This window comes from Castor canadensis, chromosome 16, assembly GCF_047511655.1.
Source record: "Castor canadensis chromosome 16, mCasCan1.hap1v2, whole genome shotgun sequence".
Lineage (NCBI taxonomy): Eukaryota > Metazoa > Chordata > Mammalia > Rodentia > Castoridae > Castor > Castor canadensis.
In genome coordinates this window covers 50989584-51003483 of record NC_133401.1, presented here as the reverse complement: position 1 = coordinate 51003483, position 13900 = coordinate 50989584, and the positions used below count along the sequence as shown (strand labels likewise).

The following is a 13900-nucleotide window of genomic DNA, read 5'->3' as shown; positions in this document are numbered from 1 at the left end:
CAGACAAAATAAAGCAAGGCCCAAATGACCTGTTAACTTCTTAGTAGAAGAGTGAGATAGAGAATTCTGGTCTGTTGGTTCTTGGTCTAGTGGTATTTCTATGGCTTCCCTAGTTAAATACGACTATCTGCAACCATTTCTAAAAGGAATGAAGAATAGTTTTCACACAGTGGACAAAAAAATGGCCCACCTAACAAGGATGCAGAACAGGATCATAAGGCTTGTCACTAGCCCATCAGCAATAGTCAATACTGAAATGAATGTGGGTTGTCTTCATAATACTCAGGTATCTGGAACTGATTTTCTCCTTGGTATGGAATTTTGATAAAATGTTGACTGTTGCTGCTTCAAAACCTATCGTGATAAATTTTACATGTTTACAATTTAGATTTGTACCCTTTTCAACTTTTCAGTTTCCAGTAGCTGAATAAAAAAAAAACAAAACACGTCTTCATAACTTCCTTTCTTCCCTTATACCTGAAATTATTTACCTAATTTCAGATATTATGTTGCCAATATTTTTGTCAATCATGACTCTAAATTTTCCCACATCAAGTCTATATTAATTCTAAAGTTGCTCACAAATTACTGTTAAATGCAAATATTTCATTTGTAAAGTACAAAAGTAAAGGAGGAATAAACACTTAGTCCTACAGAAGGGAAGGATACAAATGCCTTGCACAGTCACCACTTCATTCTTTTTTTTTTTTTAATATTAATTACTAGCAGATTTTTGTTTTATTTATTTATTTACTTTTTGGTGCTGGGATCGAACCCAGGGCTTCATGCATGCTAGGCAAGCACTGTACCACCGAGCTACATCCCAGCCCCACCACTTCATTCTTGAAGGCTCTCCCAGTTCTACATTACTCTGCTCTTTTGCTGCTGCTGCATCATGGCATGCTATCACTTGACTTTTCCTCAATGGCAGAATATGGTCTCTCTCTAATTTTGGTAAAATTTCAAAGTTACCGATCTTCAGGTGTATTATGAAAGACTGAGGTAACATTGGGGATTTTTTTTTCCACATTTAGTACTCCCTTTCTTCTCTTTTGTAACTAATGGATGACAGCAAACTACTAGACAGTACAAAGAAGAAAGGAAGTAACCAACTGTATCCTACACTTTGTTGGTTGGTATTATCCTGGGTTTATAATAAAGATCCTCTTGTTTTTCTTAACTACAGAATTTTTTTTACCATTTTTGATTATATAACTAAATAAAGTATGCATTAATTACAAACCATTTTTGCATTTTGTTCCATTTCTTAATCAAATTCAAGAATTTTTAAATGTTTCCTTAAAATCCTGGTATGCACAGAATATTGTTGAAAAACCATGATCTATATTCCCAGTAGGGTATTATACACCTGTAAAATGAATTAGGAGATGATCTATGAACTGACATGGAGTGATTTCTAAGAGACACTAAGTGAAAAAAGTGAAGTACAAAAGGGCATGCTTGGTATTTAATTTTTGGTACAAGGAAGCTATAAAATTGAATTTTTTTACCATTACAGAAAGAAATATAGGAAGGATAAAACTAGGAAGCAATCAAGTTTGTCACCTAGAAAGGGCATAAGGATGGAGTGGGAAAGATGTAGGAAAAAACATTCTGCAATTTGAATGTACAGGCTGGAAACTTACTTTCCAGTCCAACAGCATTGAGCAGTTTACCCTTTAGTAGGCCATGAGCTCTGCTCTCCCACATGAGTCCAGCCCCCCTCCAGCATGTCCTTCTGTTCTCTGTCAGGCAATGATCAGAACACCCTCACACATACAGCCCCTTGATTGACTTCTTGGCCTCTAGAACTGTGACCTAAATTTCTGCTATAAGGGCACAAAACCAACTGTGATAGAGTAATACTTCTGAGTATAATTCTGCATAGTTACAACTTTTGAAAACATGTTAATATCACAGAGATTTAAAACCCAAATTAAATCAGTAAGAATGAGGACTAGGGCCTTCCCTCAACCAGCAAAAACCCTTGGTCCTTCCTATTATTGCTTATACTCTCTCTTCAACAAAATTAGAGATAAGGGCAAAATAGTTTCTGCCAGGTAGCGAGGGGCTAGGAGGGAAGAGGGAGGTGATGGGGGAAGGGAGGATAAATGACCCAAACAGTGTATGCACATATGAATAAAATAAAAATTAAAAAAAAAAGAATGAGGACTAAGGAAAAACTGAAAATTGAAAGCAAAGTAAAACAAACAAACCAATTCCATTTCAAATTGATACCATATCCACAAGGAAGGCAGGCAAGAAGGAGTAAGTAACTTAGGAACACAGAATTGGACCATAATTTCAGTCTTGAAGAGAGCTACAAATTCTGAGCCATATTTGTGGGTTTGTTTATTATAATGGTATGGACAATGCAATTCCTAAATTTTTCGATGTATTATAGGATTGAGGAATGTGCCAAGGTTTGCGCTGTGTTAGAAGGAACAAAGATATAAAAGGGGAGGGAACAATGGAGCCAGGCAGGGTCAAATTAGAATTGGAAATATTGATACAAACTCATGCTTCCCAAAACATACATATTTTCATGTAGATATGTATGTCATATGCACATACATGTGTGTATCTGTTAGTTCTGTCCACAGAAAGGACCAAGAAGCAAATACATTCTAGCAGTAAAGAGCAAACTCAGCATATTCATCTTGTTCTCTAATACCACTAAAAGGAACAAGGAACATGTTGCTATATCAGAAAAAAAGGAGATGCTTTTAAAAAATGTACCAGGCTAAACTTATCAGTAGATGGTCAGTCCAGAGGAAAACTTGATGAGGATCAGGATATCTGCATGGTCTCCTCGTGTCCCTCCACAAGTTGTACAGTAGAGAAACTTGGCAACGTCTTGGTGGTTATCACAACTGCTATCACTGATACATACCATATGAACCCAAATGAGATACCCAAAGGACACAACGTCACCTCTGAAGAACTTTGGGTAAGAATGCACAGCTTAATCAAGAGAAATCTAATCAACAGAAATCATCAGACAAATGCAAAAGAAAACAAAAAAGACAGCCAGCAGAAAAAAGAAAGAAAGAAAAAAAAAAGACAGCTGGGTACTGGTGGCTCACACCTATTATCCTAGCTACTCAGGAGGCAGAGATCAGGAGGATTGTGGTTCAAAGCCAGCCCAAGGCAAATAGTTCAGGAGACCCTACCTCGAAAAATCTCATCACAAAAAGGGCTGGTGGAGTAGTTCAAGGTGGAGACCCTGAGTTCAAACCCCAGTACTGAAAAAAAAAAAAAGACATGGTCTCACTATGAAGCCTAGATTGGCATCTTGCTTGCAATCATCCTACATCAGCCTCCAAACTGCTGGGATTTCAGGCATGCACCACAACAATCAGCCTAAAAATGCCTATTTTTTTTAAGGTGGGAAGAAAATATTGTATTTTTTTAGGTAGGTGGGGGACACTGTTATTCTTCAAAATTGTCAGTGCTAACAAAGAAAATGAATGCTAAGTACATATAATAAATATAATACTTGCCTCTAAACTGAATCATATATTTAGCACATAAAAATGCTAAAAAGAATATATTACACCAACTGATAATTACAATAACACTAAATAATGTCATTGTATAAAGTTGGTAACTGTAGTATAATTATGTAAAAGGATGTTATTAATCTCTGGAAATGCAAACTATTTCAGAGTAAATAGACACGACATATGTAACTTATTCATAAATATGAAAAAGCTTACATAGACACAAACACAGTGTTACACAAATGATAATAAACATTGGATAAATTATTAACTATAAGCAAATGCAGATAAAGAGAACATAGGCATTCCTGTATTATTTTTATTTTTATAACTCTTTTTAAGCATCAAATTATTTTGAAAAATTCTAGCACCTAAATAATGAAATACAAAACGCCAACTGTTGGTGCTTCTCTTCTATACATCACTAACTGCTATCTTCTCAGATCTTGGTTTTTTTTGGAGGAAGGGGGAGGTTATGCCGCAGGGCTGATACTAAATGCTTTTCACTAGCATTATATTTAATCCTTACAATACAAACTATGATGTACTTCAATCATATATTGAGTAAGTGGCTCACTGTCTCAGCTACTGTAAGGCACAACCAAGGGTAAAATCAAGTTATAACTAATGCCACAGAACAGGTTTTCCTCTCTCTGTTATGCCACCACATAATGCCATACAAAAATGCACTGTATAAATGTAATAATTTTCTTTCACTTTTTACCCATAAATAAAAATGCTTATTTGGATGTAAGGTGACCAAGAATGCCTAAAACTGCTGATAAAGAATTCAAAATGGTACAACTACCTTGAAAAGCTAAATGTATATACACCCCAAGATCTAGTAATTCTACCAAAAAATACTCAACAGAAGTGTGCCCATGAGTACTTCAGAGACATCTCTAGAACATTCACTACACTGTTTGTAATAGTGCCAAACTAGAACCAACTTGAACACAAACCCACAAATAAAACTGTAGTATAATCACACAATGGAGTACCTAAAACAATGGTTCTTGAATTTTCTACAACAGAATTTTTTTGGTGATAATAGGAATTGAACTCAGAGTCTCTACAATTTGAGCCATACCTCCAGTCATTTTGCTGTTTTTCTTTTTCTTAAGTTTTGTGGGTTTTTTGTTTGTTTGTTTGTTTGTTTCAGATAGGGCCTCGCACATACCAGGCAAGCACTCTACCTCTGAGCTAGCCTCAGCCTTGTTGGTTTATTTTTAAAATGAGAGTTTTAAGCACATCTTAAAACTATGGGAAGAAAAGAATGGCGATAATGGAAGAACTGAGGTCCCAGAGACAGCCTGAAAAGATAAGATCCAGAGCACAGGAGAAGAAATTAACCTTGGATGTGCAGGGGAATACGTCTTTTATTTTTCAGGTGAGAAAGAGTGGATGCTGATGTAAGTGGATTTTTAACCTTGTAGTTGAAAATGAGGGGGTTACCCTCTGGTTGAATGTATGAGGAAGAGAATGTTGGGTTGGGAGGTTTCAGAAGATGAGACAAAGTAAAACTGAGAAGATGGGTGGGAGTATTCCCGGAAAGCTTTTCGGTTCATCTGAAGTTGGCAAACATGACTTTATTTCCACTCTGTTTTATTTAGATTGTCTAGGAGTGCTCAGGAGCCAGTAATATAGGAACAAGAAAGAATACAGAACTGATCTGAGTGTGTGGGATTTGGTCAGACTTGTGCAAAGAAAAAGGCTCATGAAAGTTATAAGATATTGTTAACAAGTAGAATAAATAAATTAACTCATGCCAAATTATCTAAATTATAAGATTTAAATGTGTTATAATAACCACGCTAAATAGCAACTAATAAGGACAAGGTTCAAGGTCTGATGACCAACCACATAAGCTATCTTCTTTCTGCAAAGAGACATATGTACTCCTTGATTTAAATCACTCACAAATCTGTGCTAAGAAGAACAAGAAGAGTCAATTGTGAAAAAAGTTATTCAAGGGCTAGGGGTACAGTTCAATGATAGTGTACGTCCTAGTATGCAAGAGGCCTTGGGTTTGCTCTGAAGCATAGAGAAAAAAAGAAGGAAAGAAAGGGAAGAAGGGAAAAAAGAAAGAAAGTTCCAGGCCCACAATAAGTGGGTGTCATTTCTAAAAGAAAAGGACTTATTAATCTCTGCTTCTCATGTTCTCCAAAGTATGTGAAAAGTGTAAACAATGCCATGCTTTGATTTTGAGGGATTTTTATGATTTTTTTTATGATTTTTAAGAGTCTAGAAGTTTTTATTAAGTCTGTGCTAAGAGGCCAAACTTGGTGCTGCACATCTGTAATCCCAGGACTCAGGTGTCAGAGATCAGAAGGATACTTACGGTTCAAGGCCAGCCCAGGTGGTCGGGTGGGGAGTTAGTAAGACCCCCATTTTAACAAACAAGACAGGCATGGTGATACATATCTGTAATCCCAGCTATGAAGGAGGCATAGATAAAAGAATTGCAGTCTGGGATTAGTCAGGGCAAAAAGTGTGAGACCCTATCTGAAAAATACCTAAAGCTAAAAGAGCTGGGTTCATGGCTCAAGAGGTAAAGCATCTGTCTACCAACAGCAAGGTCCTAAGTTCAAATCCCAGTACCACTAAAAAAAAAGGTTTGTAGCTAATAAGGGATAGCTACCTAGATAATACAACTGGGGTATCATCTAAAACTGACTTCAAATAGTGATACCTTCTTATAGATATTTCTAATACATTACTAAAATGAGTTCAACCTTTAGAACTTATATCACCTGATGAGGTGATAAGCATAGAAGCACATCAATAAAAAGGGGGAAACAGCCTTAAGTTTAAAGTGGGCTGTGAAGGTTATCAGTGTAGATCAGAGATACAGGGTCTGCCTATCATGTGTAAGGCCCTGGGTTTGAATCCCCACAACTGCAAAAGTAAGATGGGCTGTGTATGAATTCAAAACAATACATCTACCACTAAATTCTTTGTTTTTTGGGCGTTTTTGTTTTGAGACAGAGCTATGTAGCTCAGGCTGGCCTGGACTTACTATGTAGAGCACCCTGGCCTTGAATTCATGATCCTCCTGCTTCAGCCTCCCCAGTACTGGAATTGCAGGCATGCATCACCATGCCTGGCTAATTTTTTAAATAAAAATAATTCGTCTGTCTGATTTTAAATAAAAACCTAAGATGTAATCCAACATATAATTCTTCTAAATCAAAAATCTAAAAGTAGTTTTACAGCCAGGTATGGTCACGTACATTAATAAAACCAACACTGGGGAGACTACAGGAGGAAAACCACAAGTTCAAAGTCAGCCTGGGCGACACAGAGACACCCTGTCTCAAAAAAACAACAAAAACAAAAATAACTAGTTTTACAGAATTTTCTAAAATAAACTATTCACAAAAACTTATCTGAAGGGACTACAGTGGAAAGTTATCAAACAATAACAACAGGCTAGGGTATAGCTCAGTGGCAAACCACATGCCTAGCATGCTTAAGGGTCCTAGGTTTGATTCCCAGCACTGTCAAGGGAGAGGAAAGGGAGGGAGAAAAGAAGAGGAAGAAGAGAGGGAGATAGGGAAACAGGGAGGGAGGGAAGAAGGAGGAAAGGAAAGGAGGGAGGAATAAAAAGGATGGGGAGGGAAAGAGGAAGGAGGAAAGGAGAAGAAGAGAGGGAGAAGGAAAGGGAGAGAGAAAAAGAGAGAAAGAGAGAGAAGAAAAGGGAGAGCCAGAGAGAAAATACAGCACTGATTTACCAAACTGTAATGTAATGTGCATTTAATTAGTATACCAACTACTTCTGTCAAAATATCTACAATTTTTTTTCAGTGCCAGGTATTGAACCTGGGCCTTGCACATGCTAGGAAAGTGCTCTTCAGTCTATAACCAAGCTTGGCATAATGGTACATAGATGCAATCCCAGCATCAGGAAGCTGAAGCAGAAGGATTACAAATTTGAGGCCAGCCTGGACTACTTAGTGAGACACTGTCTCACTTTAAACAACAACAAAGAAGAACCATAATGAGAACAATCTATTACTAATCAATAAAAAATAAATTAACAAATGAAACCCTTCTATTAGACACACATGACATACTAAACAGGATGCATAGAAAGAACTAGGTCAAACATTGCCATCAGTATACAACTGAAAGTTAACCTTAAAGTTTAACAGGGAATCTTAATTTCCAAGAGACAAAAAGATCATGCTAATATTTAGGACTTCCTTTTTGTGATTTTGAATTTCAGCACCAGAGCCTCAGGAGAGAAAGCAAATGTCTGTAACTCCAACTCCCTTTTCTATTGGACAACTCAGTTTTCCTGGCTGAGGGTCTCAGATTAGAAATGAAAAGACTCCAGCAATGTGGGGACTAAAACAGTGTTCTTCCTCAGCTTTCTTTGATAGTAAAGTGTCAACTCCAGTGTGTTCACTTTAGGGAAACTGTACTAAGTGGCAGCGTGAGGATGGAAAGGTTTTTTGGTTTTGCTTTTTTCTGAGGAGGGGCATGTAAATCTGTGGTTGGGTAGAGTACAGAAAGGGAAAGTTTGCTGCTGTTCACATCTGGAGAAAGAAGAGCCATTGCAAATATTCTAAATTTCAAAAAATATTCAAAGCTATAACAGTCAGTACTCTAATTTGGAAGCCCTATGATTTCTATAAGAAACTTATTTTTCCTTTTCACTGACCTGTTGTTTTAATCATCCATTCTAGATAAATGCACACAAGAATTTCTTTCTAGTGTATGTCCTGATTAAATGATCACGGTTTGCTATGTTATTATTAATGTTTATTTTCTTTTTAAAAACATAATACTTCTGGACATGGTGGTACACACCTGTAATCCCAGTGCTGAGGAGGCTGAAGGATGAGTTGGAGGCCAGCCTGGGATCCATAGTGAGACCCTGTCTCAAAAATTATGAAGTTGGGCATTGGTAGTTCACACCTGTAATTCTAGCTACTTGGGAGGCAGAGATCAGGAGGCTCAAAGTTTGAGATCAGCACGGGAAAAAAGTTTCAAAACCCTGTCTCAACCAACAGCTGGGTGGTGGCATGCGCCTGTCACCCAAGCTACATGAGAGGCTGAACCTCAGAAGGATCATGGTTATAGGCCAGCCTGGGCAAAAACGTTTGAAAACTTTGCAAGACCTTATTCTCAACAGAAAAAAGCTAGGCATGGCAGCCTCCACCTGTCATCACAGCTACAGTGGTAAACTTAAAACAGAAGAGTCACAGTATAGGCCAGCCTGGGCAAAAAGCGAGACCCTATCTCAAAAATATCCAGAGGAGAAAAGGGCTGGAAGCATGGATGAAGCTGTAGAGTCTCTGCCGCATAACTAAGTGCAAAGCCCTGAGTTCAAACCCCGTATCACCAAAAATAATAATACTAACAACTGGTATCATTTTAATGATCCAATTAAAGGTACTTTAAACCTATAAATTATTTTATTTTAAAAAGAAGTCCAAGTTAGTATTTACAATGGCTCTTCTTTCCCCAGATGTGAACAGCAGCAAACTTTCCCTTTCTATACTCTACCCAACCACAGATTTACATGCCTCTCCTCAGAAAAAAGCAAAACCAAAAAACCTTTCCATCCTCACGCTGCCACTTAGTACAGTTTCCCTAAAGTGAACACAATAGAGTTGACACTTACTATCAAAGAAAGCTGAGGAAGAACACTGTTTTAGTCCCCACATTGCTGAAGTCTTTTCATTTCTAATCCGAGACCCTCAGCCAGGAAAACTGAGTTGTCCAATAGAAAAGGGAGTTGGAGTTACAGACATTTGCTTTCTCTCCTGGAGCTCTGGTACTGAAAATCAAAATCACAGAAAGGAAGTCCTAAATATTAGCATGATCTTTTTGTCTCTTAGAAATTAACTCCCTTTCCATTTTATCCAAAAAGCAGTGTCATCACAAAGTACAGAAAAACTATAAAATAAAAGAAAAAATCTATTACATTATGTTATCAGTATGCACAAAAATACTAGGAAGCCTTGATTCTAACTTATGGTGTGTTTTTTTTTAACTTATTGTGATTTACAGACAATATTTTTCTTAAAACAAAAGCTATCAATAGGTCAACACTAGATAACTCACATATTCACAAACTAATGCACCAGGCATTAGAATGAATATGACTTTAATTTTATAACAGTTGACATTTTAAAGGGTTCTACATATGCTAAACCATGAACTTAGAACTTTTTAATATAATGACCCTATAAATCAGTACTACTTTAGTCCCATTTTATAGATGGAAAAAAATTTAAAGATTGTAAAAGAACTTGCTCATCAACAACCTGCTCATAGGCTACGGAACCAGGCTGGAAACCAAATTCAGGTAATGACTCAACTATTAGTTGTCACCACTCCCTCACTCTTCTAGGTGCTCATAAAGAAGCCAGGAGACACATGCATACACAGGTAAGACTGGTTAATGATGTAAGAAAAGCAAAACAAAGTGCTTTGAAAGTAACAGCAGTGGTCATGGCTTATTAGAAGCTTGCTTTCTAAGGGCAAAGTCAAGAGTTTGATGCCTGGATGAGCTAAGAATCTAAAACTTGGATATACTGTCCTATATTATTTTTAAACATTTTTACTAGTTTATAATAGGTGTACTTGTACTTTCATTGTGACAATTCCCATATACATACAATATATCACTAAATGGATTTTTGGAACAGGGAGATGGAATAGGGGCCTGCTCCGTCCACTGCACGCATCGACCTGGTATTGCAGTACCTCCAGGAACGGTGCACCAAAAATAAATAAATAAATAAAATTTTTAAATAAATAAAAAATAAAAACATATATCATTAGCCTATAATAATAATTGCATATTTTAAAATCTAGAAAACATGAAAATTGGTATTGGATCTCATTTTTATTTAAAATATGTCAGATGGTATGTAGAAAATAGGATCTAATCTCTTGTAATTTTCCAAAGCAAAAAAAGAGTGAGTTATCTGCAAATGTGCAAAAGGAGGAATTACAAACACATTACCCCCTTAAGAGAAAGGATAAAGTACCACAAGGGATTAAAAAAATTTTTTTTCACAGGGCCTACAGGATCTCGTGTCCTTATGTGGAATAAAAACCACAACTGAGAAGGATTTTTAGTCTTCACATATGATCTACCATTCGTTTTTGCTACCTTCCTATCAAAAAAATAAAAATCTGGGCTGGGAGTGTAGCTCAGTGGTAGAGCACTTACCTAGCGTGCCAGAGGCCCTGGGTTCAAGCCCCACACAAGGAAAAAAAAAAAAATCAAGAGGTTAAAAACAAGCCAGGCTATGGTAGCTCATACCTGTAATCCTAGTTACTCAGGAGACAGAGATCAGGAGAAGCCAGCCCTGGCAAATAGTTCGAGAGACCATATCTCGAAAAAACCCATCACAAAAAGGGGATAGTAGAGTGGCTCAAGGTGTAGACCTTGAGTTCAAGCCCCAGTACTCAATGAGTAAACAATAGATTGTGATTTTTAACATGAAAGACAGAAAATGGGCAATTTCAAGAGAGGTAAATTTAAGTTGCATGTAACTATTCAGGACACTGAGGACAAGAAACTTAATTTGTAAGAGAACTATGAACTTAATGTTAAAGAGCCAGTGGTGGACTGGATGCAATGGAAAAACGAACAATCCTTAAAACCACCAAAATTAAAGGAACCTAGGATCTTTTCATATCAAACCAATATATATATTTTTCTGTCCTTTCATGTCTTTTTAAACTTATTTAGTGGTATGCTTCCAAAGATCTGGGAGAGCTCTGTGGAAGGCTGGGAGGGAGATGATCAAAGCTACTTTAAGGAAATGCACCTTGAAAGCAGAGCTGAGTAACAAGCCTGATGGTATAGGATAACCATATGACCCTCAGCACATTAACTGACCTCTCCTTAAAATAACATGGAGGCAATTCACCAAGGTTTTAAAGAGGAATGCACCTATGTGTGTAAATAGGCCATCATATTGCACATGCTTTGAAGTTTCTATCACAGATTACATAAGATTCTGAATGCCTTCTTTAAAAAGCTGTTAGAATTTGTATTGGAGAACACTCCTATAACTTGAGAAGATGGCAGAGAATGCAACATCATTATCCTATAATCTTCCACAAGGAAAATCCCTAAGGGTGCTGGGTATCTCATTCCCTTAAATAACAAGAACAGAAAGCAGTATCCAGCTATGGGGAGACTACAACTGCTCACCAAGACCCTCAGAGCTCACTCTTTCCCCCTGAGTATTTGGGCGAGGTAAACATAAGAATTCAGATCTTGACAATTAGTGGGATGGTGTGCATGAATCAATTGCACAGGGAAGGCAGTCTCTATGTGAAAGCAAAGTGCTTGGCCAGCACAACTACAGTTTAGACATTAAATGCCTACACCATGTTAAATGCTGAGTATTATTTATTCTGACAAAGGCCACCAAAAAAGACCAAAGATAAATAGTAAGATTAGAAATTTAAGATGGTAGAGTGGCTCAAGTGGTACAGTGCCTGCCTAGCAAGTGTGAGGTCCTGACTTCAAAAAAAAAAAGAAATTTAAGATTTCTAAGCCTAGGCCTTTGTTAGGCTATTTACTTTGTTTCACTTATATAAAATTGACTTTTACTTTTAGTCTCAACTAAAGAGATAAAGACACAAGCTTTAGCAAAAATCACCAGCGTTTCAATTATGTTTGGACTGATTAATTAGAACAATATGAAATAAAATTTCAAGGACAACTAGACTGTTACATATGGAATTCAAAGGCTGGTAGGAATGAGTTACTTTAAAAATATTTTTTTCTCTTCACAGTTACTCCTGAGTGCATTTGCAGGAAAATAAGTGAAAAGCACTGTTTCTCTTTATTTTTAACTGAGCACTGTGTTAACAGCCAGCAATTCCAATTGTTTTCAGACACCCACTCTGAACTATGAACACACTTGACCTTAATAAAAAAAAATGAAACCATTCCCAACTGTTCTTAAATATGACAATTTAGGCCTATGGATTAGGTCTATAAAAAGACCCCGACTCTTTATCCATGGAGGATTTGGAGACAAACGACTTTGGCAAATCAGCCTAGCCCCAGGAGGTCACACTGAAGCTGAAGTTTTTAACTCCTGACTTCAGAGTCCGCTGGATTGGCTGTGGGTTCTAGAATCAGGGCAGAAGGGACCAAGGGGGGCGGCGGGGACCAAGAGTGGGGTGTAGGGGACCGAGGGACAGCAGGGATACAGGGATACAGAGGACCAAAGGGGGTGTCAGGGACCGGAGGGGACGGCGGGGACCTAGGGACAGCAGGGAACCTTGGGGCGGCAAAACCCAGGGGGACGAGAGGCTGACGGGGTGGGGGAGGAGGGGAAAGAAGAAGTCGCGAAAACCTTGGGGCGAAGGGGACCGAGAAACAGAAGGGGACCTCGGGGGTCGCGGGAATCTCAGGGGAACAGGAACCTCGGGGAGGAGGGGAACCTAGGAACAGCAGGGGACCACAGGGAGGAGGGGGCCTCTGGACAGCAGGAACCAAGGGGGACGGAGGGAACCTTGGAGCAAAGGGGACCTCGGGGCAGAAAGCGATAAGGGGGATGGACGGAACCTCGGGACGGCAGGGACCTCGGGATAGCAGGAGACCACGGAGCGGAGGGGACCTCGGGGCGAAAGGGACCAAGTGGGACAGAGGGGACGTCGGGAAGCCAGGGACCTCGGGGCGGAGAGGACCTCCGGGGTCGCGGGGTCGCGGGGACCCGGGGCGGCGGGCGCGCGGTCTCCGTACTCCGCACCGGCCCGGCGCCGGGATCCGTGCACTTACCGTGAAGCGCTGGTCGCCGACACTGCCCACGGAGAAGCAGTGGTCGCCAGGGTTCACCGCGCCGGTCAACACCTGGTGCAGGTTCATGTCGGCGCACAGTACCGCGGCAGCAACCGCGACTAGCTCATGCCCGCCAGTCAGCGGCCGCGTCCTCCTCCGCTCAGGGGCGGCGGCCGCGACAGGCGCCGAGAGCTGGAGCCGGGGCCGCTCGGTCGGGGCCCTCGGCTCATCCCGAGCCGGCGGGCGAGGCCCGGAGGGGACGGGCCGGCGGGCTAGAGAGCGCCGCGCCTCCGCGCACCTGTCACCGCCCGCCGAGGCCCGAGGAGGCGCGGCGCGATCCGGGGCCGACGTGCGGACCAGGAGGGCCGCGCTGCGTACACACGTCCCCCGGCTGCGCTCAGCCGGCTGGCCGAGCCCAGGAGGTGCAGGCTGTACGCGCTCGCCCGTCCGCCTGACCTGTCCCTTCCCGGCTCCGGCGCCGCCACCCCCACGGTCCTCCGCAGCTCACTGTGCGTTTCTGGGCCCCTTGGCCGAAATATCGCGAGATTTCCTCTGCGGGGAGGTGAGGAGGGTTGGGGCGGGGGAAGTGTGGAAAAGCACCCGGTTCTTTACTACAGTACACCTATCA

The 13900-nt window shown here is 40.1% G+C and overlaps 1 protein-coding gene and 1 non-coding gene across 9 annotated transcripts in view; one reads left to right on the top strand and one right to left on the bottom strand.

Moving 5' to 3' along the window:
• The window catches only part of Dmxl1 (Dmx like 1), a 132795-nt gene extending 119270 nt beyond the window's left edge, over positions 1 to 13525 (bottom strand). For 3 of the 8 annotated variants that reach the window (XM_074057014.1, XM_020168528.2, XM_020168529.2), the window contains exon 1: positions 13273 to 13523. In XM_074057014.1, coding sequence (XP_073913115.1) covers positions 13273 to 13359 — 87 coding nt within the window. In that variant the 5' untranslated portion in view covers positions 13360 to 13523. Of the gene's footprint in view, positions 1 to 190; positions 355 to 13272 lie in introns of all 8 variants that reach the window. The other 5 variants (XM_074057012.1, XM_020168526.2, XM_074057013.1 and 2 more) reach the window with 3 other exon arrangements.
• Positions 10061 to 10245, top strand: LOC141418249 (U2 spliceosomal RNA). Its single transcript, XR_012442937.1, has one exon. It is a non-coding gene; the product is annotated as a U2 spliceosomal RNA (small nuclear RNA).
• Positions 13526 to 13900: the final 375 nt, after the last annotated feature.